At 41.7% G+C, this 26,340-nt stretch overlaps 1 protein-coding gene across 3 annotated transcripts in view; it reads right to left on the bottom strand.

Moving 5' to 3' along the window:
- The window catches only part of LOC103066363 (uncharacterized), a 46,780-nt gene that overhangs the window by 6,720 nt on the left and 13,720 nt on the right, over positions 1 to 26,340 (bottom strand). For 2 of the 3 annotated variants that reach the window (XM_088152422.1, XM_088152420.1), the window contains 2 exons: positions 24,771 to 24,837; positions 22,799 to 22,862 (listed from right to left, as the gene is read on the bottom strand). In XM_088152422.1, coding sequence (XP_088008548.1) covers positions 22,799 to 22,862; positions 24,771 to 24,837 — 131 coding nt within the window. Of the gene's footprint in view, positions 1 to 22,798; positions 22,863 to 24,770; positions 26,197 to 26,340 lie in introns of all 3 variants that reach the window. The other variant, XM_088152421.1, reaches the window with a different exon arrangement.

The following is a 26,340-nucleotide window of genomic DNA, read 5'->3' as shown; positions in this document are numbered from 1 at the left end:
ACCAGCACAAAATGAATAAACTCTTATTGGGCCATCAAGTAGAATGAGCTCCAGAATTGTCCTGCTGCCCATGAATGAGAAGAGCTTCAGGATATGACACAGGCAAAGTGAAACTGAGAAGAGCAGTAGGGTAGAAGAGGATCGGCTTCCTATGAAGTGTCAGCAAACCATAATTTCTAAGAGCATCTCTCAAAGGATGGCTAATCCCTGAGTATAAGGTTTAGGTTTTGGTGCTTAGAGTGCATTGGGAAGGTTATATGGAATCTGTCAGGAGAAGTGGATAGAGAAGGGGAATGTGAACAGATGTGGATTATATTGATAGATTGATGACAGGTGAGAAAATAATGGAATGCATAGGAAGTTACAAGGAAATGTTAGAGGCTGGCAGAAAGAGCTTGAAATTGACCAGAATGGAAATTACATTATTAGAACACTGAGAAAGACAGGAGTAGAGACAGAGATCAATGGCTAGAGTTAGACTTAGAGATAGCTGCCAACTGTGCTTTTATTTCTATTTTTTTGTTGTTGTTGAATTTTGTCTACGTTCTTATCATATAGTATTATGTGATTATTTTTGGATTTATTTTAATGTGTTTTATATGCTTATTTTAGGATAGAAACTACCAGGAATCTACGGAGATTACAACATCAAAACAAATCTTCAAACGGCTCCCCCTTTCTATATCATTTAAATGTTAAGCTACTATCAAGATTAGATATAGACATTTTGACTTTTTGTTTAGGCACCTATAAATACCTAGCAATGAATATGAAGGTATGTATGATGACCCTTAAAGGGAAAAAGTGCCAAAGCAGGAGAGCAGCTATGGTGAGCATCATTCAGGAAACATGAGGTGCAGAACAAAACGGTAGAAATAATGGAAGCTCGGATCAACGGAGGAACAATTCATGCATTTGTAAAGCATCATTTAGCCTTTTCCCACATTGAGAAGAACAACAGCAGTATAAAGAGCCAAACTCTGTTTTAAGCCTTTTTTTCTGAGGGGGGGGATTAAAATCCACAATGTCCTCCCATCCTTGAGAGGGGTCTTGTCTAAATTTTGTTTCTGTGCCAGATAGCACATGCTTCACAAGGCATGCAAAAGAACTAGCACAGGGCAGAATCTGGGCATCTTTTGTCGGTTGTCAATTCCCCTGCACCACAGCAGCCAAGCACATTTGGCTGAATGCCAGCGCTTGTAATGAGTGTGTTCCTTTTGTTAAGTACTTAAGCGAAGGAGCAGGTTTCAACACTGTCTGCAGAAGCTGTCAAGAGACTTGCTGAGCAGGTTTCCTCTTCTAAAGATAAAATAACTAAGAGCATTTGTGTCTAGCAGGTTGGCCTTGAACCAGTAAGACTTTAAAGGCTGTTCCTCTATTGCCCCTCCCTTGAAGCTTACAGCAGCTGGCCTGGGGTGGGGGTGGAAGAGGGAAACAGTGCAGCAGGGGAAGGTTAACCCTCTGATCCTGTCCGGCAGCTCTGATAAAAATCAAACCCGCCATTTCCTTCAAGCCAGCACATTTGAGAAGGTTCTTCCATGCCTCACTTTTGTTGGAACGGTATCTTGGTTCTACCTTTCACAGTAATATTGTTCTCTGCTTCCTACATGTCTGAGCAGTGAAAACTTAAGGCATAGTAAAACTCTGCTACTGTCATTCTATCTCTAGTTACCAAACAAACTTAACACTTAGATTTCACACACACACACACACACACACACACCAGCACATCAAAGACTGCAAGCTTTTCTATATTTTGCTCCACAAATGTCAAAAATGTCCTTCTTCCCAAACTGGTAAAACTATTATGGGAGGAGGAGCAGGATAACTCAGTAGCTGGCTGCATTTTGCAAAAGGTCTCTTAAACAGTAAGGGACCTCTATGAAAAACCCAGTGATTATTTGTCTTGGAAATCACAGGTTTTTAAAAATTATTATTTTAAAAGGATGTTTCTAGCCCACAAGTTTCTAGTGAGAAGTATCCTTAAAAACAAGTACTGTAACAAAATGTAATATCAGAAGTCACTCTTCATGTAGCAACTTTACAAAACGCTGTTTTACTACTACTACTACTACTACTACTACTACTACTACTAATAATAATAATATATTAAATTTATATGCTGCCCAACTTCCTTTTTTTACAATTTTATTAAAAGTTTTTTAAAAGAAGATTAAAAACGAATACAAACGAATATAAAGTAAGAAAGAAAAAAGAAAAAGAAAGAAATCAAAGAGAAAGCTAAAAGTGCAAGAAAGGAAAAGAAGTAAAAGAAAAATAGAGGAGAAAGAAAAAAGATACAAAAAAGTGGCTTTTGTAATCTTCTTTAATCTGGAATTCTGTAGTTTTCTTTATAGCAGTTATACATACAATTATAAATTTACCTCTTTCTCTAAAGTTACATGTATCTCTTCTTTCTATAATCTATCCTGTCTAATCATCAAAACCATAAATCATAAGTTCATTTTTTTTTGTTTTCCATAAAAAGCCCTTAAGAGGTTTCCAGTCAGCAATAAACATAGATACTGTCTTTTCTCTAATCAGAGAAGTTAATTTGGCCATGTCAGTGAGTTCCACCATCTTCACCAACATTCCTCCATTGTAGGTATTGCCAAATCTTTCCATCTTTCTGCATACAATAATCTCACTGGAGTTATCATGTACAAAAACAAAGTTCCATGCACACTGCAGACTTAACAAGTACCAGCATACCATAGACAACCTCAAGGAACAACCAGAACTGACCATGACCCCAGAGCATACTAATATACTGACAACCACCATCCAGAATACATCCCGAAGACAAGCAGAGAAAAGAAAAACAAAACTTCAAACTAAACTACTCAAATTAAATCCCAGAAACAAAGAGGTACCCGAACTAGAATGGGTAATCAACATGTCTAGCCGGCCACTATCCACTGCAGAACACAATATTCTCCAGAAAGGCCCCAACTATAACATGGACAATTCTAATCAACTAGAATTCTGCGCAGCCCTAGAAGCAGCATTCAAAACTACAGGACAACACAGGGACCCAAGAAAACATAAGGCAGACAATCATACCACAGATCAGAAGAACACGGTATCAACACCAACTCAAAGCAGAGGATAGAGCAGCCCTCAATAGCCTAAGGAAGAACCAAACGATCATCATCCTCCCAGCAGACAAAGGCCGAACCACAGTTATTATGGATAAATCACAATACCTGTAAAAAGCTGAAAAGTTATTAGAGGACAAAGAAACCTAGATCCCAGTTAACACCAACCCAATATAGAAACTAGACAAACTAATCAAGAGAACCCTTAACAACCTAACTAAGAAAGGCCAGATCACAAAGGAAGAACAGTAGTGGATGAAAAGCAGTGGACCCCTCCTCCCACACTTCTATGGACAACCAAAAATACACAAGCCTGACATACCGCTCCGACCAATAGTATCTTTATCAGGGACTCCAACATACAACATAGCGAAATACTGACAGAAAAAGCTTGGACATCTCAAGAGAAGAGTGAATATTCTATCAACTCCTCACGTGCCTCCAGAAAATCAAAGATGTACACATAGATGAAGATGAAATTATGGTCTCATTTGATGTCACAGCACTCTTTATGTCCATAAACCCAGAACTAGTGAAAGAATCCATATCAGCAGTACTACACAACACACCCAATCTAACCAAATACACCCAGATTGAAATACCCAGAATCATGGACCTCATCAACCTCTGCCTCACTACCTATTTTCAGTCTGATGGACAAATATACCAACAAATCAGAGGCACACCCATGGGATCACCACTGTCAGGACTCATAGCAGAGATTATAAAGCAATGCCTAGAAACTATAGCACTTCCCCACATACAACCTAAAGTATGGATCCTGTATGTAGATGACACATTTGTTATTATAAAAAAGAAACAACTAGAGAAGACACATGAAACCATTAACAGCATCTTCAAAGGAATAAAATTCACCAGAGAGGAAGAAAACAACAACATGCTCCCCTTCCTGGATATCCTCATCAGCAGAGGAAACAACAGTAAATTAGAAACCCAAGTTTATCAGAAGACAACCCACACTAATCAACTACTCCATTACCAAAGTAACAACCCAACCTCCCACAAGAGGAGCTGTGTAAGAACATTATTCAAACGAGCACAAATCCACTGCAGCAACCCAGAACACCAGAAAAAGGAAACAGAATACCTATACAACATCTTTCAACAAAATGGATATCCATGCAACTTTATAAAAAAGCCACTCAAACTACTACAACACAACCAACACAAGCTATGAAAAGGATCACACTGCCATACATCAGAAACATCTTAGAAACCACCAACAGACTATTAAAACCACATGGCATCTCCATAGCACACAAACCAACTAAAGCCCTCCAAAATATCTTAAGTAAACCAAAAGACTCAGTAGCACAAGAAGAAAAAACAGGAGTCATCTACAACATACAGTGTAAGGACTGTAACAAACACTAGGATAGACAGGCAGAAGACTAGCAGAGCGCATCCACGAGCACCAACTAGCAGTCAGAAGACATGATGAAAACTCCTTAATCTCACAACACATGGACAGACTGAACCATAGTTTTAACTGGGAAACTGTCAGCATTTTAGACCAAGCTAAATCCAAAAATGCAAGAGAATTCTTGGAAACTTGGTATTCAGATAAGGCAGCAATCAACAGACACATAGAGATAAACAGCATCTATACACTATTCAAAAGAGACAATAGAAAAGAAAACAAAGAAACAGAACATCTCCTCACTAGCAATCATCACCCAGATAAGCAGAGATTACCACCAGGCACACAATCAAACAGTAAACAATACCCTAATCAAGGAACTACCAAAGGAACAAAACAAAACCCCACCCTCACCAACACTTGCAGGGCATGCCACAGTATATAAGCAGAGAGCAAACCCCATCCCATTCTAGCATTGAAGATGTTACCTGGCCAGGTAATGAAACGTTTGCAAGAAAAGAACCAAGCTCAGAGAACCCCAAGGACTCCACAGTTCCATGACTTTTTTCCAACTGTTTGTCCATCAGTCCCAAAAGAAAGATGTCTGGTCTCAACTATACATTAATCTTTAAAATCCTCTGAATCAGTGTATGTATTTGAGTCCAAAATTTTCTAGCTTTTTTACACATCCACCAAGCATGATAAAATGTCCCTTCTTATTGTTCACATTTCCAACATGTATTTGAAATGCCTTTATACGTTCTTGAAATTTCTAGAATGTATAAAGGCCAACTCTCAATGGGCAGCTCACAATAATCAAAGAAATTATAATAAAATCACTAAAACATAAATAGTAAACATAAAAGTTGGCAGGCAAAATGAAATGAGAGGTCTTGCTCTCCCTTGCCAAAGGTATTCACAGCTTTTCCAAATAACAGCAGAGTGGAGGCCATCTCGGGAGGTCCTCATTCCAGAGGGCAGGCACTGCTACAGAGAAGGCACAATTCCAGGGTCCTGAGAGATGGCATTGTTTAATCAAAGGAACCTGGAGCATGCCAACCCTGCAAGTTTGAATCAGCCAGGCAGATGTCATGGGAGACAGGCAGTCCCTCAAGTAACCAGGCTCTATATCTCCTTCTTGAAATAGCTTTATCTTGCATGTCAACCTCCTAGTCCACTTTCTACTACTTATTGCCTTTGATCTGTCCCTCCTTACTATCTCTGACCATTGGACAGAGCAAGCTTTTTAAGACAGTACACATCAAATTTAAGTGTTGCCAAGAAAACTTCATGGACTTGTCCATATAGTTGCTAGGAGTCTAGAGGTACTTGAAGTCATAAACAAAAAAGCACCTTACATACAAATCTTAAGAATACCCATAACAACAGAAATACCAGAATGGGTCTGCATAGTAAGTGACAACCACAATAAGTTGACAAGCTATGATGACCATGGGCTTGTCTCAAGTCATCCTAGGCCCAGCCGGCATAGGTGGTTATACATTAGATCTGGTCTTTACCTTGAAACTGATGAGATGCTACCTGTTGGTGGTGGGCATTTACATCTGTACTTTGTTATGGATAGATCACTTTAATATGACTATGGGAGGTGGTTGGAAGTGACATCTGACAATATTCTCTGGGAAGTGTTTGAGCTTGTGAATCTCAAGGAAGCGGAAAGAGTACTTTGTGAATCCACTTTCAGCACCTGTGAGCTTAATCCATGTCTCACCAGACTAGTATGAATGGACAGGTAGGAGATGAGCAGTTGGATCCAGGCAGTAATAAATGTCTTGTTGCAAGAGGGGAAAATGTCAAGAGCCTTGAAATAGGTGATGACAACCCGTCTGCTTGAGAAGGCATCCTTGGATCCAGCTGTATTAGATAACTATTGCTCAGTCTTCAACCAGAATCTGTTGCTGTTGGAAATGACCCATGGCAGGACCTGGATGGAGGATAGTGACCCTCCTTATATTGCTGGATCAGAGAACATGGTATCCTTCTAGGGGGAGAGGTCAAGCCCAGGGGTGCCTCAGGGCTTGGCCCTCTCACCTGTTTTGTTTAACATCTACAGGAAGCCTCTGAGAAAGGTGGTATGTTACCACAAGGGATGTATCATCAACATGCAGACAATACTCAGGTTTACGTCTCCACCTTGTAAAGAATAGGTGATGCAGAAGTCTTGACCTAGTGCTTGGAATCTGTTAGGGTCCAGATGGTTAAAAACAGGCTGAGGCACAACCCATGTAAGATGAAGTGGCTGTGCATCTAAAAGCTGACCAATTCCAAGTGTGAAAGTTAGTTTTCATACAGTCAAAGTTAAACTATTTGATACTAGATCTGGCTATTACCACAACAAGGAACAACAAGGAACAGATCCATCCACCAACTACAACAAGGAACCATCCACGAGCACCAACTAGCAGTCAGAAGAAAATGATGAAAACTCCTTAATCTCACAACAGGTGGACAGACTGAACCATAGTTTTACCTGGGAAACTGTCAGCATTTTAGACCAAGCTAAATCCAAAAATGCAAGAGAATTCTTGGAAGCTTGGTATTCAGTCAAGGCAGCAATTAACAGACACATAGAGATAAACAGCATCTACATACAATTCAAAAGAGACAAAAGACCAGAAGATCGCCTCACCAGCAATCATCACCCAGATAAGCAAAGGTTACCACCAGGCACACAATCAAGCAGTAAACAATACCCTAATCAAGGAACTACCAGAGGACCAAAACAAAACCCCCACCCCCACCAGCACTGGCAAGGCAGGCCACAGTATATAAATAGAGAGCAAACCCCATCCCATTTTAGCACTGAAGATGTTACCTAGCCGGGTAATGAAATGTTTGCAAGAAAAGAACCAAGCTCAGAGAACCTCAAGGACTCCAAAGTTCAACCCTGAGCTACACATATTCGCCTCTATTGGAACAGATGGAAGATATATTTCCCACCTAAACGAGGTTTGCCTGTAGCCTTTTACAGAGAATGACCAGGAGAAAGAGATGCAAGAAATTTGAACACTGTTGTTATAAATAGAGGTCACATTTGATATATTAGAGTTACTCACATTCTTTTGCAATGGCTTCATAGTTTTGCCACAATAAATCCACTTGCTGAGTCCTGTATGCTGGAAAATATATTCCTGCATTGTTTTACCTTGTCAACAGAGAGAGGCCTAATATCAAAATAGTTCCAGCTTTAGCTTTTAATAGAGTCATGTTCTGCTTGAAAGAGCAGAGTTGCAATCTGAGGGTAGTCCTGGATTCATCACTCTTACCTGAAAAACAGGTGGAGGCTCTGGCCGGGAAGGTCTTGTTCAGACTCAATTGATGCACCAACTGGAGGCTTTCCTAGCATGGGGGCAGCTGACCACATTCACTTGTTTATCAACTCTTGATTGGACTACTGTAATGTGTTGTACATAGGGCTGTCCTGGAAGGCCAACTGGAAATTTAAACTGGTGCAGCATGCATTAACAGGTCAAGCCTGTTAACCTCAAACCCTGTGCTATGGGAGCTGCACTGGCCCCCAGTTTGTATTTGGTGCAATACGAGGTGCTGCCTATCACCTATAAAGTCTTGTATGGCATGTGATCTGGGCATTTTCAAGACCACTTACTCCAAATACAATCTCCCTGCCCAATAGACACTAAAAGAGAATGCATGTTGAGTCTTCACTCTGCTGAAAGGTTGGCAACCGGGGCTCAGAAATTTGCATTCTCTGTGAAGCTGCCCTCCTGTGGAATAGCTTGTCCCTGGGGTGTTATTGATCCCTTCCTTGAAAGTGTATAGGAAGTTGGTGAAAATACGATGATTTCAAAAAGCTTCAGGGAAGGATGATATCAATGTGGTAGAGTGTTTTCATGAGAACTAAAGCTGTTATATTTGTTAGAAGGTGGGTAAGAAGACAGGAACTTTCCATACAAACACTGCTTTCCTCTAAATGACAGTGGTGTTTATTGTTACAGTACTGTTCAAGTACTGTTCAAGTGCTTTTCAAGCATCTTGGAATATCAGCACCTTGTTCCAGTTTTCCTTGCAGAGTTCTCATCAGTCATCCTTTCCAATTTCAGTAGTCTTTTGCACTAGCCAGTATATTCTGCAGATCTCTCATTTTGATTCTGCTTATTCCTGATGGATCCTCAGCCGCAGATTCCTCCTCCAAAGTTCCTGGATTCATATAGCACCTCCAGTCCACACAGCACAAATACAGCATTAGTAATGTCCAACAACTTCCTCATAACAGATCTGTCTTTTATACATTTTCACCAAAAGGCAGACATGCCTGCTTTCAGGCTTTCTTGATTAAGCAGGAAGCTTCTATGTGTCTATGTGACACATTGGATGGATTTGGCAAACAGGCTAAAAAAAAAAAAATCTTTAACTTTGAAACCAATTTACAGGGTTACTAATCAGGGTATCTTACCCTGCCACACACCCTTCATTAAAATAAGTCTTGAAAGGTCCATTCAGACCTCATACTTGAATGTCTTTTGTTGTCAGCCCTACTTGGTAGACCAGACCAGGTAATCAACTCTACAGAAAGGCTAAAGCTACTTTTACTGAGATTGACTATAGTAACGGAATCTTGCAAGTCTGATTGGCTCTACTTCCTCCTCCTTCTTACACTCCAGTGAATCAGGGAGGCATCTGCCTGAGCCCTTCTGAATGTTATCTCCTTGTCCTGGACTTAAAAAATGTTTCAGCCCCTTCTGCCTAAGTAACCATACAGGTCACCTTGTGTGAGATGGGCGGCTATATAAATATGATAAATAAAATAATGGTTCTTGCATATTTCTGTCAGGATCATCTTCCTTACTCTCTACATTTTTTTCCTTTATCTTGTCTCCTTTGTGGGTATGGATTCTTCTCTCTCCTCCAAACTCAATTCCTCATTTGACTTGCAAAGATTTGTTTTTTCTGGGCTTCTTTCCACAAATATAGGACACCATGCAAACAAACCAACTCCAACAGTCCTTTTCCCATTTGTGCTTTGAGTTTATTTCTAAAATATACAGTGGCCTTAGCTGAATAAACTGTACAGACATTTCTATATGGAGCTTTTGACAGTTTCCTAACTGTCTCACCCTTCCTGATTCACAAAGGCCTCTCTTATCACTACTTTTATGTGCTCACTTCATTAGGCAGCTTCAATACTTTCACTTCTCAAGCTTGCTTTTAAGCCTAGAGAGGAGGAAGGAAAAATAACTCTTTCCTGGTCTTCTTGGAATTCCAGCACCTTAGTCAAGCTTTCCTCATTTCACTCCCAGTCTGTCCTTTCTAAGTACTGCAGTCTTTCCCACCAGCCAGTTCACTCTGTAGATCTTCCCTTTTGAACCTGCTTGCTCCTGTCAGATCTTCAGCTGCAGATTTCTCCTCCAACAGTGCCTGGATTCACGCAGCATCTCAGCAAAAATACAACAAGCTATGTCCAACCCGCTCCTCCATTACCTGGCAGATCTGTCCTTTAATGCAGGGTTCCTCAACCTTGGCGACTTGAAGATGTGTGGACTTCAATTCCCAGAATTCCCCAGCCAGCCATGCTGGCTGGGGAATTCTGGGAGTTGTAGTCCACACATCTTCAAGTCACCAAGGTTGAGGAACCCTGCTTTAATGCATTTTTACCAAAAGGCAGCTGGGCCTGTTCCTGAGTATCTTAATTAAGCAGGAAGCATCTATATGTCACTTTGCATGGTTTGGGCAACAGACAAACAAAATGTTACAACTTTGTCCCCAAAAGTTACAACTTTGCCCAATAAAGAGCCTCTTACCCTGCCACAATATTATATTGTATAATTTTGTTTCATTTTTGCACTTTATTTAACTAGTAAACTACTCAGAATTGGTCAGTTGAATTGGCATAGAAGTTACAGTATAGTAAAAAAAAAAAAAAAAGTTGATTGCCAAGACAACGAAGAAAAAAGAAAAGAAAAGAACTCCTTCCTAATTAGCAAGGGGCAGAATGCTATCTCCTAACTCTCACCACTAAAATGAGCAACGGCTACACAAATCCTGTGGCTGGTGGTGGCTCGTCTCCTACTGTCAGCCCTCCCAAGTAAACCAGACAGGGAACAAGACTAGATGAACTAATTCTACTTTATTGTAAGGCTACATTAACAGAACCTTGCAAGTCTGAAAGCACAAATCTCCCGCCCTCCCTATTTACCCCCTGAGTAGTTACCGAGTCTTCCCTAAGTTTCTTTCTTTGACCGTTACCCTGTCGTGGACTCCTTTCTCTTTTATCTGATCATTCTCTAGGCGGTATCTCTTTCCCCATCTTCCAAGGCCACCCTCACTTTCCATCACACCTACCCGTAGGATTTGCCTAATACACCCTGTATGTGCACAAATGATAAAATTCAGGAGAGCAGGGTTGTTAAAATTCAGCACTACTTGCTGCTCAGCAGGATGAGAATTCACTAGCCCCACTTCAACACAAACCATCTTAATAAATGTAAAGAGAGAAACAAAAAAGAAATGGATTCCCACCCCCTGACTGACCCAGCCAGTTAAAAACATAAACAGGAGAGGGATGTCCTGGACGGAAGGAAGGCAGGCAGAGAGGCCAAGAGCCTCAGGGGCTTCCTTGCAGGCCAGGGGATGGTTCTGTCTCGTGCCAACTGGCCAACATCAACTTCTCCCTCCTGCCTACGCACTACATGCTCCCTTCTCCTCACTGTGAAATATTCCTGAAGGAAAACTCCTGCTGCAAATCTGCGTTAATGCTGCAAGGACTTCCTACCCTGAGCTTATAATGCCACAATTATGAAGGTGGGAGAGAATGCAGGCATGATTTGACATTCTGTCTAGCTTAAGTTCAAATTTATTGAAGCTTGACACTGTCATACTGAAATGTATAGTACTATTGCTTAGGTTCTATAGTGAGGTTCACTTGGTCCAAGGATAGTTCACTGTGTGGTTAAATGGTCTGAAAATGGAGTTACACATTATAGTATGGGCCCTGGACTGGGGAGATACAAGTTCAAATCCCACTCATCTTCTGTGACTTCAAGCTAGCCACTCTCTTCCAGCAACCTATTTCATGTCAAAATAAGGAGATGACTGCCCCCTGCCCGGCCCTTCTAGCTCCTAAAAGAAAGGTGGAATTAAATAAAATATAATCATTCAGAATGATGTTTATATCCATTTACACTGGATTAAGCACATGACTGGATTTATATACATGTAATGATGGATGAACAGCTACAAGTCATGGGGGGAGGGTTGTTCACATACTATACTAGGCCATGGTTTGTTTTAACCATGTTTTTTCACTACATCACAATTTGTTGGGTTCTCTTTTTTGGTACTTTCAGCTCAGTCTTGACTCCTGGCAACTGCCTAGACTAGTCCCTGCAGTTTTCTTGGCAGAGATTTTCAGAAGCGGTTTGCCATTCTCTCCTTCCTAGGGCTGAGAGAGAGCCACTGATTAAGGTCACCCAGCTGGCTTCAAGCCTAAGGCTGGACTAGAACTCATGGTCTTCTGCTTTCTACCCTGGTGCCTTAACCACTACACCAAACTGGCTCTCATATATAATGCTAAACCATAAAACCACCGTTGATAATCCACAATGGCTGGATTCACATAATCTGTAAAACCAAAATCAACAATGCAAACTGGCTTAATCAGCTAGTCCAACCAGATCTTTCTTCTTTGCAACTCTGTCCCATCAATCACTTGTTCTATGCAAGTTTAAGCATACTGTCCATTCTTCTCCCTTTCTGCCCATGCACAAGAAAGCTATCTTTGAACATGTCTCCCATGCTATTTGTTATTTTATCAATTTTTCTTCATTAGCACCATCTTTTCTATAGAGATTTAATCAGCCAAAATATAGCCCAAATCTGTGTATATCAGGAACCACTGGGATTTAGACTGGAAACTTCTGAATCTGTAACTTCCCTATGCCATGAGACTTAGAGCTTAAGGGCAGAGCAACTGCTCTGTTAAATCTCCTCAGCTCCTAGCCTGCCCTCGAGTCTTCTCCAGATTGGCCCTTGGATTCTCTGGAGCAAGACAGACTACTAAAAGGGTTCCAGCGTGAATTAGCTTTTGCTGAACAACAAAATCTTCCAAAGTGGGTTTGCTTCTGAGTGTACCTTGAGCAGTCCTTCCTTCTTGATTTGACCTCAGCTCTGACCCCTGCCTTGCTCTTTGATGCCAGTGTTTGCATCACCCTCAGCTCCCTTCCTTGATCTCTTCCTTGACTTGGACTTCCTGCCTCAGTTCCTTCCTGACTCCTTTCTGGAACACTGCCCATAATGCAGCTCCATCTAGCCCTTCCATGTGAATCTTGTCTCTCCCTTGCTTTGTTATCATTCTTAGGGTCACAAGTATGAGCCTGTCTCCTTCTCCTTTTTTCTCTTTCTGTCTATGTGCACTCCAACTGGTATCTTTTATACTTTTTAACAGCAACTTTTTAATTTTTCTGCAGCAAGTGAGACGTTTGGTTTTACTTGCACTCCCTCCTCTTCAGTTAAAAGGGGTGAACCGTGCATTGTGCCAAGTCTTCATTCCTGCTCTGCAGCCAGGGTGGGGAAGTCATGTCAATACACAGCACCTGGTCCAAGCCAGGACCATTTGCCCTAAATTTGTTGCCGTTTTAACTCTCTGAATAACCTGGCGTCTTCTCAGCCAAGTTGCAAAGAAAACCGCAATGACTCATCAGACTTGGCAGAGCTTTGTGCTTTGGGTGTCCAAATCCACACAAGCATGCGTGCGCGCGCGCACACACACACACACACAGAGTCCACCCCACATCTGAATCCCACAGAGGACACACCACAGTTCCAGGCTTTGGAGCCACCCTGTCTCCTACTCCTCTTCCATTCTCTGCCCTGATCACATGTATGACAAGGAGTTGGGGATTCAGCCCTGGTCCAAAGTAGGTGTTCATGCTTGTAGTTTAATGCTGGAAATAGTGCTGGCTGCAAACCTGGTCTCCCAGGCCTTGTGCTGTTTGGCCAACAGCAGTTTGGTGTTAAGTTACTGCTGGACAATGTAGAAGTCTCTGGGGAAACAGTAGCAAAGAAAGAAACATGCTCAGCTCTGGAGCAGACCATTAACTCTATCTATCCCAAGAACTGGTAAGAAAGAAAGAAAGAAAGAAAGAAAGAAAGAAAGAAAGAAAGAAAGAAAGAAAGAAAGAAAGAAAGAAAGAAAGAAAGAAAGAAGGAGCGAGCAAGCAAGCAAGCAAGCAAGAGAAAGAGGAAGCAAGCAAGAGAAAGAGGAAGGAAGGAAGGAAGGAAGGAAGGAAGGAAGGAAGGAAGGAAGGAAGGAAGGAAGGAAGGAAGGAAGGAAGGAAGGAAGGAAGGAAGGGAGCGAGCTTTGCACATTCCACTTAACAATATTTGGACTGGCAACTGAATCTAATTGCAAAACTAGTGATGGGTTTAGATCCTTTACTGCATCTGAGGTGGCAAACTAATTTAGGAGTTCAGCAGAGATTGGGGGGAAAACAGCTCTGACTTCCAGCATAGGAAAGTAGCTGGAGAAATGGGTTGGGTTGCTTTTGAAAGGGACAGTTTTGAACTCTACAGGATGAGGAAACAACACATTTTCTTATATTCCAATTACATTGCTTTCAGATCCCCTGTGGCACAGCAATCATCCCTGGAAAAGGTCATCCACATTTCTCTGGCAGATACTCTCATTTTTGTGCTGCGAGTCAGAGAGAGGATTTAAGGAAGCTACTGTGATGTTTCCTTTAAGTTTGCCCTATACATTTTTAGGAAAAAACTGGAATCATAGCAAGTTGCCTCTCATTAGACAGGCTTGATTTCCAGCACTGAAACATTGCATCAGGTGTTTTAAGCACTGAAGCAAGAATATGCATGCTTCTTAGTCTCATATATGAGTTCAGAAAGCAGTTGCTGAATCTGTCTCTCCCACTTCTAGGCAAGGAGCCTGTTGATCTAGTCCTTCCTGCAGATAACCTGTGTGCGTGTGTAGAGAGTGTAGACAAGCAGTATGAAGCATAGCAATAAGAATGATCCTGGAACCTGGAACTATATTAACCTGCTTGCTCAGGCAACCAATAACAAGTAAAAAAAGAGTCAGTAATAACATGCCAAATGGTATAGAGCCCCAAAAGATGTGTTGAGTTCAGGACAGTTAGCATGGAGTCTTCCTTGGAGCTCTTTAACCCTTGGGTTGAAAGTTCAAGAATAAGTACTTCTGACTGGGATTGATGCCATACAAAGAAGATCCAGATAAAGCTATCCACTTCATTGTTTATCTAGAACAATGTTTCTCAACCTTTTGGAAGTTGAAGTCCACACATCTTCAAGTTGCCAAGGTTGAGAAACACTGATCTAGAATGAGCTCCCCAGTCCTTTGTTTCTTGAATTTTCCAATAGCTGAGGAATTAAGGGAATTTCCTTCATCTTCTTACTCTTTCTGTGAGAACTCAGCAATCTCTTTCCCTGGGGGAAATCTGTCCTCCATCCTATACCCCTTGTTATGAAACCAACATAGCTGAAATTCCACAGATATTCCTCTAAAGCTACCATCTTCATCTGGCAGATAATCTATCCTAAATAGTTCCAATCACCTTATTAATAACAGTGGCATTTCAGAACTTACAGTGACTAGGGAAACTCTTAGAAAGTGAGAGAAATCCATTACCACATTGTTTGTATATAGTGTACCTCAACCCATTAGCTAAGTGAGGAGCATTGCCAGGTGACATAAAAGCCAAATCAGACAGCAGCAGTGATAAAATCTGTGAGATACACAGGTTTTATTGCATAAGAAAGCCCCAGAATTTTCCAGAGGTGATTATCCAGCACTTCAATTAGCCACTGCAGGCTCCCTAACTATTCTGAGACTACAGTTTACCTTGTATTCAGTATTTATACTAGAGCCAAACTTAAACATTGGAACAGTCAGTAGTTAAGACTTGGATCTAAGAGAATAACATTCAAGTTCCCACAGAGTTCCAAGTGACTTTGAGCTAGTTATTCTCCCTTAACCTATTCTAGTCACAGAGATAAAATTACAGGAGCTCTCCATGCATTCTCCCTTGAACTTTTAGAGATGTTGGATAGAAATGCAATAAATAAAATAATAGATAAGCAGAGCATGGCAGACACATCAGATAGCATATTTAGGTCACCATTAAAACATCAGTAAATGAACAGTTATATAACTGCCAGTGCCATGCATACATGCTAAAAGGTAAGCCTCACTGAAAGCAAGACTTTCTTCCAAGTAATGCATAGGATTAGGCTGTATTTTTTCCCCTTTACCCGAGAAAGGGGCACCACTTGATTTCTCTACTTCAGGCACAAACAAATTTCAAATGCAGGACTTCAGAATATTCAGCCTGAGCTATAATGCCACAATTCAGGACTGACCAGAGTAGGAATGTCAGAGATATAAATCAATTCCCCAATTCCAACTGGGTGGAAAGGGTCACCAAAGGAATAAGGCTGTGCTTCCAGGTAAAGAAAGTATCCTTCTCCCTTGCTTCTTGATGACTTTCCTCTCTAGCAGCATTAGGCCAGTGGCACATTTTGGAACCATCCCCTCTACTACTAACCATGTCCTAGTTTCTAACATGACAGAGCATCAGGTTTTCTTCCATAAGGACCTGCAATTCCCAGGATCAGTTCTGCCATTAGTCAAGAGTCAGAAAACAGAGCCAGCTAATGGTGGTGGCCTCTCCCTTGGCATACTGATGAAATACCAAACAGGGGAATGTGAGGAAAAGGAGAGTGCCATGCAATGTGGTCAAGGCCTAAAGGTGCTAAGCAAGATGCAAGAAATGGTTGACAGACAGTCATATTTAGCTACATGTCCAGGCCATCCATGGGGCTAGCATAATGCAAGCACAACAAATAACAGATTAAAAGAGCCTGCTGGTTGTTTTTAATATTTTTTGGCTGATTTAGCATTGCTTTTACTGTTTTTCCATTCTATTTGTTTTGTAATTCTTTACATTACTCCACCATCTTGAAAAAGAATGCTATATTCTTTGAGGATAGGATAGAAGCAAAAGTAGGAGTGTTGAATACAAGTATCTCTAAGTTGTGAATTATTCATTCTTATTAAAAAACTTATCCAATCAAAGCAGACCAAGTTAGCAGTGCAATTTATACACCACATTTATTCAGTGGGTACTACAGAATTTATTCCCAAGAATGCACAGGATTGCAGCCTTGGTCAATGCTATAAAAATAACATTGTAAAACTTGAGCTGTAAAGTTAAGAATTTCATATAGCAACAAGGGTACAACAAAGTTTATCTAAAATAGTTCAAATTTATGTTTATGAAAATTCTCAGCATCCAGGTGGAATTGTCTGAAGGTTGAGTCATGGCAACTGGACTTTTCTTTTTGGTTAGAGGTGTTTCATTACCAAATTTCGCGAAACGTCTCTAACCAAAAAGAAAAGAAGTCCAGTTGCCATGACTCATCCTCCAGGTAGTTCAGATTTATTTACTTACACAGGTCAGCTGTCTTGAGGCTCTGGTTTAGCCATCTTTCTTTTTTATTTTGAATTAATTTTAATTGAACTTCTTTTCCTTGCAAGGTTTAACAGGAGATACCTTGATTTTTAGATCATACCGACTGACTAGCCTGGAGGTATGAGCCATCCAATGTGTTACACACACACACACATATATACACACCCACATACAAACACACATATACCATTGTTTATGTAGGAATTTTTTGGTCCAAGCAACAATGGTGGAGGAAAGTTCCTAAAGATCATACTTTCTCAGTTGGCAAGCCTGTAAACTGAACACCCATTTCAGATCTGGAAGGGAAGGATATATCTCTCTGTGGAGCATTGCCTTCAAGGCATAAGGCTATTCACGGATGAAAAGCTATTGTTTCAGCAGGAAAGTGAATTTCCCCTTTCACTGCTGGCCTGCACTGCTGGCCAAAGGCAAGGGGGGAAAACAACTCTTTCTCACGCTCCTGTGGAAAGTGAAATGTCACCCAAGTCCAAGGCAACCAATGTCTATTTCAGAAGCCAATAAAAGGAATCTGTTTGGGGCAGCATCACCAAAACCCTCTGGGTCACCAATTATTCCTGGTGACCTTTCAGAGGGCTTTTCCCCACAGATCTCTTAAATTGCTCTCTACTCATCCTTGAGCCAAAAGAACTAAATCAGCATAAATTCTGCTCTCTCACTGCCTATCCTTATCTTCCTCTTTAGCCTCTCTATAATTCTGACTTGCTGATATCTTGAGTGCGCCACGGCATGTTGAGCAAAGCTGTTGGTTAAATTGTGGTTTTACTGCCCTCCCCTTTTCTTAACATTACTAGCCGGAACGATAGTGATTAGTGGATGGTTTGGCAAATGGCTAGGCCCATAGATTTAGCCAGTGATCAAAATCTGATACAGCTATAGGCAGTGGATAGTTGATATATGGGCGTGGGGGCTCCCTGTAAAGCAAGAATGGCTCTGGTTTTAAATGGACAGCTCCTCCAGTCTATCAGCTGCTAGGTGGGCTTGTTTTGACATGGATTTAGTGCATTTTCAAAAGAGCACTACATGTAGTCCTCAACTTACATCCACAACTGGGACTGGAATTTTCATCACTAAACGATACGGTCATGAAGTGAGCTGTCATGTGACCACATTGCTTAGCAATGGCAATCCCATCAGTCCCGGTTGCTGTCCTTAACTGAGAATCGCGGATTGCTAAATGGGTACTCACCCCAATCCAAGCCATTCCAGGCGTGGTTGCTCCCAGCCCCAAGCCTCAGTAAGGTAAGGGACTGCCTCCAACTCCCCCCACCCACCTATCTTCCCCCCCATCTCTGCCCTTTTGGCCATCCTGTGCAGCAAGCAGCCCCAGAACCATGCTGCAGTCACCCTTGCTACCCTGCACTCCAAGGCCCCTGCCACCCTGTGCTACACCACCCCAGCTGACCTTCGCTGTCTTCTTGTTCCTGCTGCTGATGAGGCATGCCCAGCCTGGCTGGGGCTGGGCTTCAAGCTGTGGAAAAAAAAAAACAAGCAAAAAGCAACCCCTGAGCCGCGGTGTGCCAAAAAGCCCCTTTGTTTTTTGCAAGCAAAGGAGCTTCCCAGGGCAAATGCTCTTTGGTGCCTTTTCATGCTGCATCTTGCAGGAGTTGAATCCGCACCTGAGCGAGGCCTTTTAGGGACAGATGCTCTCCCCTTGGACAGGGAGACAAAAAAGGTGGCGGTGACCCTTGCAGGAATGGCGCTCCATGTGGGAGGCTGTGTTTGCTCTGCTAGCAAGCCCCGGTCATGCACTCGTTGGCTGCAAGGAACCCAAAGCCCGAACCCTCTTTGAAGTCCTTCTTCCAAATTGGAGGGTTGGGCTGGGGGGGAGAAAGCATGGAGTTCAGACTCCATTCAGGTTTGCCTCCTTCTTTCAGGTCTTTCTTTGGCAGCAGATGTTTTTTAAGCGGGGAAGCTGTTGCCTGCAGACTTAAGACTAATGAACTAATGATAAGGTGGGGGGGGGGCACCGGTGCTTTTATCCTGGAAAAACCCAACAAGTGAATGAGGGTTGTGAAGAGGGGCGAGGAGGTGCAGGGAAGGGCGAGGTGGCAAAGTCAGACCCCAGTTTGGGTGAGTTCTATTGGATCCTTTCCTTGCAATTCCTGGGCAGTTCCAATCCACAGGTGCAGCTGAGACCGCTTTTTGGCATGCCGCAGCTCAGGGGCTGCTTTTTACTTTTTTTTTTTCACAGTGCGAAGCCCAGCCCCAGCCTGCCAGCCAGGCCAGGCACACCTCATCAGCAGCAGGAGCAAGAAGATGGCAAAGGTCAGCTGGGGCAGTGGAGCGCAGGGCAGCAGGGGGCCAAAAGGGCATAGATGGGGGAGATAGGTGGGTGGGGGGAGTTGAGGTACCCCTGAGGTTGTAAGTGCCTGCTGGTTGCCAAGCACCCAAATTTGATCACATGATCATGGAAGCACTGCAATGGCTATAACTTTGGGCACAGGTCATAAGTCCCTTCATTCAGTGCCACCAGAACTTTGAACAGTTGCTGAATGGTCATAAGTCAAGGACTACCTGTAGACCAACACTCAAAACAAGACCCTGAGACAGCAAAGTCATGAGTGAGAGGATTGCACAGTAAAGCAGACACTCCTTCTTCACCAGTAGGCCTCCCCCACACCACCAGTCAGGTGCTAGGCTTGCAGCTAATTGGGTGTTGCATGGTAAAACAGGAGAGATTACTTTTCCCTGTAACCAGTCATATCCCACAGATCAGCTGTTCTGCTCTTAAATGTTCTTAAAGGAAGCCACCCAACAGCTTGTGTGTGTGAAGATGCTGCCTGGTAGAGCAGTCTTTACAATGCAGCCCTTCCACGCCATATATTAGCTGTCCAGTGGTTGTAAGGAGCTTTAAGTATGAAGCCCCTGGTAGCTCTCCTCTGTTCTATTCCCCTCGAGAAGAAAAAGGACACAAAGGACAGTGCCATGGGCTCCAGGGGAGGAGCATGTAAAGTACCACCCAAATGACAAATAGGTGGTGGGCTCTTCCTGCCTTCTATGGGCCATCCAATGTCAACATGGACAGGAAGCATGACACATTGCCCTCACCCTTAAACTGCCACTGGTTGCTGCTGACTTAAGAGGAAAACAGGAATATGTCAATTCCAGTACAGCTAACCACAAACAGGCTGTCTCAAGCCTGAGCTAAGTATCATGGCAGAATAAAGATGTTGCCAGGGGATGTTTGTACAAAGATAGGAAACAAGGAGGGAAAGGCCCTTAGGAAGATTAAATTGAGAGGTCTGAAACTCTGCCAAAGGCAGAGCAGTGGGCAATTTCTAATGCAGAGATAATGCAACCTGTTAATCTTCAGAGTTTTAGTTTTCAACTCCTTAGCCTTTGCATGGTCAAGTCCAGAGAGCAGCACATGCTTATCCTGGCCTTGGTTCATGTTACTAAACAGAAGAGTTGTATCCCAGTGGCCTTCGGGGAGCTAAAAAAGTTCTGAGAAGAGGCCTTCACTCAGATTTAAATTCTAGCAGATCTCCTTTTTCCAAAAAAAACCCAGGCACATCATGTAGCATTTCTAAGGATTCAAGACATGCGAGCCAACTCAGAAAAAGTTATAGCTAGAAACCAGTGATAAGTGATCCACGTTCTATTCAGATGGCCAAAAGACTGCTCCTTATTGAAATGCAATTCTCCTCCTGCCCACTTTGTACCCTCCACTTCCAGAGCTCATGGGAAAGAAGCCTTAATTACAGCAACACAACACAACAAACTCCAATCCATCTTACTGTTTATAAAGACATTACAAACATTATAAAGAGATTACACATGATTAGCAATAGAAAGGACAAATGCTTGCTAAACAATAGGCAGATATAATCAATCTTGATCTTCTGTCAAGGCTTAGGCACAGCCCAATTGTCAACTGTCTTGCAGCTGCAAATAAAGAGTTTGCCTATTCCTGAGACCTGGGAGCTGTACAATGAAGCCAAAGCTACCTCAGTAGCAGAAACATCATGCTAAACAGGAGAAGAGTCTCTGACAGGGCATGCACATGGAACACATGGAAACTGCACAGATAGGCTGGCCAACCTGTTAGGAGAAGATTCACGTGAACCCCCATTAAAGGAGATTGTCATCAAAGTTTAGATGGCCCAATTGTTTCACAAGACTGTTACCCCTCTTCTGGCTATTCTGAAGAGTCACACATTCTCTACTAAAATTAAGGTTGATCTGCACAACTAGTTTAATGTCATGTTCTTTGCACTGCCATGGACCAAAATATTCTATGTGGGGCTTCTAGCATCTTTTGTAGGAAGAAAAAGTAAAAAGAAAGGAGTCCTTTAACTTAGTAAGAAGCATAGTACAGGTGGTCCTCGTTTAACGACTACACATTCAGAGACCATTCAAACTTGCGGTGGCGCTGAATGAATGGTAGTTATGACCAGTCCTCAAAGTTCTGACTGTCACAGCACCCCCAGGTCATGTGATTACAATCTGAGTGCTCAGCAACCAGCCCAGATTTCCAACCGTTGCAGCATCCCGGAATCATGTGATCATGATTTGAGAACTTCTATGCCAGCTTCTCACAAGCAAAGTCAATGGGAAAGCTGGCAGGAAGTTGCAATCATGTGAGGTCCTCACTTAATGACCTGCATGGTTCTTGCTTAATGATGGTAACCAGGAATTGCCAGAACTGCCATTGCTAGCAGCATGGTCATGTGACATAGCGCTTTACAACCACATTGCTTAGTGACAGAGTTCCCGGTCCCAACTGATGTCATAACCCAAGGACTACCTGTATGTAACAACTTCAAAGAGGTTTCTAAAATTACAGGTAGTCCCCAGTTTAAGAACGAGTTCCATTCCCAAAGTCTGTCCTTAAGTCGAATTTGTATGTAAGTAGTATTGTGTAATGAACTCGAATCATTGTGTATTTAACTCAGATTTTGCTACAGTAGGCTCTGTATGGGTCCTCTGTTACCCAGGAGTTCTTAACCCAGGGACTACCTGTATTAGCCTTGGTTCATGGGGTCACGAAGAGTCGGACACGACTTAACGACTGAACAACAACAACCTGTATTAGCAAAATCTCCTCCGTCGCAATAAAGGCCAGGCTTATGTACAACCGGATAGGAGAACAGGACATGTCTTCTTGCTCTAGCCATTACAAAATATTCCCCTCTGCAGCTCAATCCTATGCATGCTTATGCAGAAGTAAATCTATTACACGTGTTTCTGTTGCAATCTTTGATTTGTTATTGTAATCCCCACTTCCTTAAGACAAGCTCATGCTCAGTTTAGTTCCTGCCTCTTTCATTTTCATAAAAGCTTCATGGATTCAGACTGAAAAGGAGTAACTTTTTCAAAACACACAGTAAATAGAAATTTTAACTTAATACTCTTTAGTCTAGCCTAGAGAGGGAAGATACTCATTTCTACCAGAAATAAATCTTGGAAATTTGCAAATTGTCATACTGTGCTTTCCTGATATGAGTGAATGACATCTACTCAGTAGGCAAAGTTCACTCAGGGCATGTTCAAGTTACTCTCTTTCTAGTGACCAACTCCACTGAGGCTCACATGCCTTTTATTGCATACTGAGGAAGGCTTAAGATAGAGAAAAATACAACTCCTGAGAAAATGCAGGTAAGTGGAATTCTTATGTGCCTGTAGGGAAAAGAAACGAGACAGAAAAAAACTGAGATGCCTCTGATGCCTGAACCATGACAATAATTTGGGAAGAAAGCTGCAAGTCTATGGGATTCCTTGTGCAATGTGTATTGCAAAAAGATTACTTATTTACACTTTGTTACATACAGCCTATTTTAAGTATCCAAAGCATTTCATGTCCTGAAATGAAACCTTACCTTTGCGTAAACATTGATCTGCAAGAGACTTCCTTTCTAGAGGCAACCCATCTTCCAGTTTTGTCTGTATAAGAAACCAAACAGACTAACAGTCAAGGTATAGATTCTCAACTCCTACGCAAATAAGGCAGCCTGGCTAAACAGAGGGCTTAATAAGGCCATATAGGCAAAAACCTTTTTAAGGAGATAAATAAAGCCTAATAGGTTTGTTGAGTGGGGCTGTAGCTCTGCAAAGAAACAGTCAAAAGAGTCTTCTTGTGATTGCTTTTGGACTGCTACACAAGCCAAAAGGTCTAAGTTCTATTCACCGTCCATCACTTCTTGACAGCAGCATCAAGGGAACTTGTACAACTTACTCCACCTCCTCTGCTGCTAGCAGCTGCAAGAATATAAAAGGACTTAAAAATGATAACATTTAGATTCTTGGATCTTGAGGAAGTGCTAAGCAGTTACTACCTGGTCAAGAGAGCACCATCCTAGAACAATTGTTCAATAAAAGCAGTAGAACAGAATTCTACCTGGTGCTAATTTGGAAGCATTTTCCAACCAAGGATAGATCAGTTTAGAATTCTTCTGGGCAACGTTTATCAGAACAAAACAAAATGAATCCAACAACAATTCCCATTTATGCTGCATTACTACATATCCATTCATTTACTACGCTGCCTGTACCAGGTGCTGTAATGGCAGCAGTGTAACTCATCTGCAGAATGAAATTGGGAAAAGGAGAGGTGATCACCTTTATAAAATTGAAATGGATACATTGCTGTTTTATTCCAGAGCCACATGCTGATGAACTAGATGGCTAGTTCCACATACCCTATAATATATTTTAAAAAGTTGAAAGCTTTCTTCATGTGCTCTGAGGCTGGTCATATTGTTGAGTGTCTATTGCCACCTAGAGGGTACAAAGAGTTCCAACATGCCTTTCTGAGGAGTAGAACAAACTTATAGAAGAGTCCACGTTAGTGACTACTTGGCCAATGAGAGGGGCAGCCTGGAAACTGAGCAGAGCCATGTTACGTCAGAGAGTTGTATCTCACTAGTCTTAGCAACACTCAGGACACTTTTGAGAGCATTTCCTGGCTCACGTACATCACTGGACACACTGAAACATGCAGAGAAATAATTTTTTTCTTAATTTAACATGCTAGAAATACTGCACAGATTGCAGCCTCTCATTAAAGAATAACAAGGCAAAACTCAACTCTCCATGAAGCCCAAATCTGCAGTTAAGAAGTATCAGGGCTACCACTTTGATCAAAACAACGATCGAACAGTTTCACTGTACATGGCCCCTTTCTCCAAAGCAAAGGTCAGCTTAAAACCTACAGTAATGAAGAGAATATGTATAGTATAACAAAACTGAAATATCTACAGGTCTGTAACTGGTGGTTTTCTTGAAAAATCTGGAAATAAAATTGCCATCAAGGGACCTTTGCCAGATGCTCTTATCTTCTGGGTTTACAAAAATGGCCACTAGAAAAAGAGCCTTTTTAATGGTGGCACCCTTTATATAACATTCCTTTCCCCAGGGAGATTTGCTAGCCAAAAATCTTTCAGTTCTCCAGGACTTTTTAAATGTATCAGCTGAACTGGTTCATCCAACTCTTGTTGTTGAAGTTTTACTCCGCAGGGAATTTTTGTTATGGTTTTTCTCTGAGGGATTTTTTTTCCTCTGCTAAAAGATATATACGAAATGCATTGGGAAATGTATTCTATAACTTTGAGGCTGCAACCAGCAAGGCCCTGCTTCTTTGCACAACTGATATAATTTCATTGCAACACACAGGAAAGCAGCACCCACTCTGTAAAATGAATGTAAGGATCAAACCCAGTAATTCAGGCTGTGATCAAAAAGTAAGAACAGCTGCCATCATTATAACTGTAAATATCCCAATTCATTACACTGGTTAGAAGGGTTGGTCAATTTGTTCAATCTGCATTTAACAGCAATCTCAGAAACACTCACCATATTGAGTAGCTCAGACGTGTTTATGTCCCTCTTCACAGTTCTGGTTGACAAATGCCGCTTTTTCCTGAGTAAAAACACAGAAGTTTGACTGTGAAGGCACTGCACGCTCATAATAACACAGATAATTTATTTCAGACCTCAGTAAAAGAAGCTATAATATACAAGTGAGAGCACTGATCCAATTTGCTCTGTAGTTTGCAAATTGGAGTGACCCTCTAGGGCAGTGTTGTCCAAACTTGGCCACTTTAAGATGAGTGGACTTCAACTCCCAGAATTCCCCAGCCAGCAGGGTTTGAGGTAGGAGTATTTAACACCCAACAAGAGATGTCAGGAACTGAATTATAGTTTTAGTATAATGCATGCGAAGTATAATGTATTAGTATAATGCATGCAAAGAATCCTCTACTGCTGAATTTTTGTTCTACTCAGGATATCCAGCAACTAAGTAAGGAGCTACCTACAAACTTAGCCATGCAGCAGACACTTCACTTTAGTGGCAATCCAAGAGGAAGTATCTTCAGTGTACACACACGAATGTTCAGATGACTCTTGAGGCTATCATGTTAAGACTTTTAGAAGTCACATAGCCTGGAGCAATCTAGTGCTCTCCAAATGTGCGGATCCACAATTCCCACTCAGCATGGCTCATTAATGCAATACATTTAGAAGAACAAAAGGCTGCACTAGGATCTCTTTTACCACAGATCCAACAATGCAGAATCTGCTTTACTACATCTTATACCACAAAGCATTGGTCCTTAAAGTGCCATATCACATGCTGTTTCCAGTGTAGAACGTGGCCCACAGAAATGTGCTTCTTAGTGGGCTAAACACCACGTTGGTGAGATACACATAAGAATACACAAACTACATACAATAATTTTATTGGGGAAAATTATACAAGTCCCTACCCCACACCAGCTGATTGAACAAGAAGGTTCCAGTTATGGGGCTATCAGAGGACATGGTCCAAAAGGCCTTCCAGCAGCGGTTCCAAATTTATTTTAGTTAACACTTAAGGGCACATTTGTTTATTCAGACCATTATTGAGATAATACTGTGCTAGAAACAAAATATTTTTAATGCAACATTTGTTGCATTACAGTATAGTTGCCAGTTGACATGTATATTTGCTTTTTGTTTTTTCTAGATGTTTTAACTGATGTACTGCAATACTGCACTCTTATTGCTTGGTATTCCACTCCTGGGTTCTTCTTAGAGGAAAGGTAGAATATTAATAAAGTATAAAAATAATTGTTGCACGAGGGAGAGCTCTCTATTCCCTAATTTGGGGTAAGCAGATAATACAGAACTAATTATCTGACTCAGTAATAAATTGTTTCACTCGTGACATGAATATCTGAATGGGTCAGAAGAGTGACCATGCATGCCCAAGTTCCATGTTTGTAGGTTGAATGAATGTCTGAAAGAAAAAAGTAAAAAAACAAAAAAAAGCAAGTTAAGGAGCAAGTAACCTACCCATTATCTCAATAATGTACATCCTGCCTGCTAATTGTCTCTTGCCATTTCTCCCTTCTCCACCCATGACATCCCAAGACAGTCACAT

This window comes from Python bivittatus, unplaced genomic scaffold, assembly GCF_059951505.1.
Source record: "Python bivittatus isolate LINGU-HERP-01145 unplaced genomic scaffold, Pbiv_v1 ctg000690_np1212, whole genome shotgun sequence".
Lineage (NCBI taxonomy): Eukaryota > Metazoa > Chordata > Lepidosauria > Squamata > Pythonidae > Python > Python bivittatus.
This window is presented reverse-complemented; position numbering and strand designations above follow the sequence as displayed.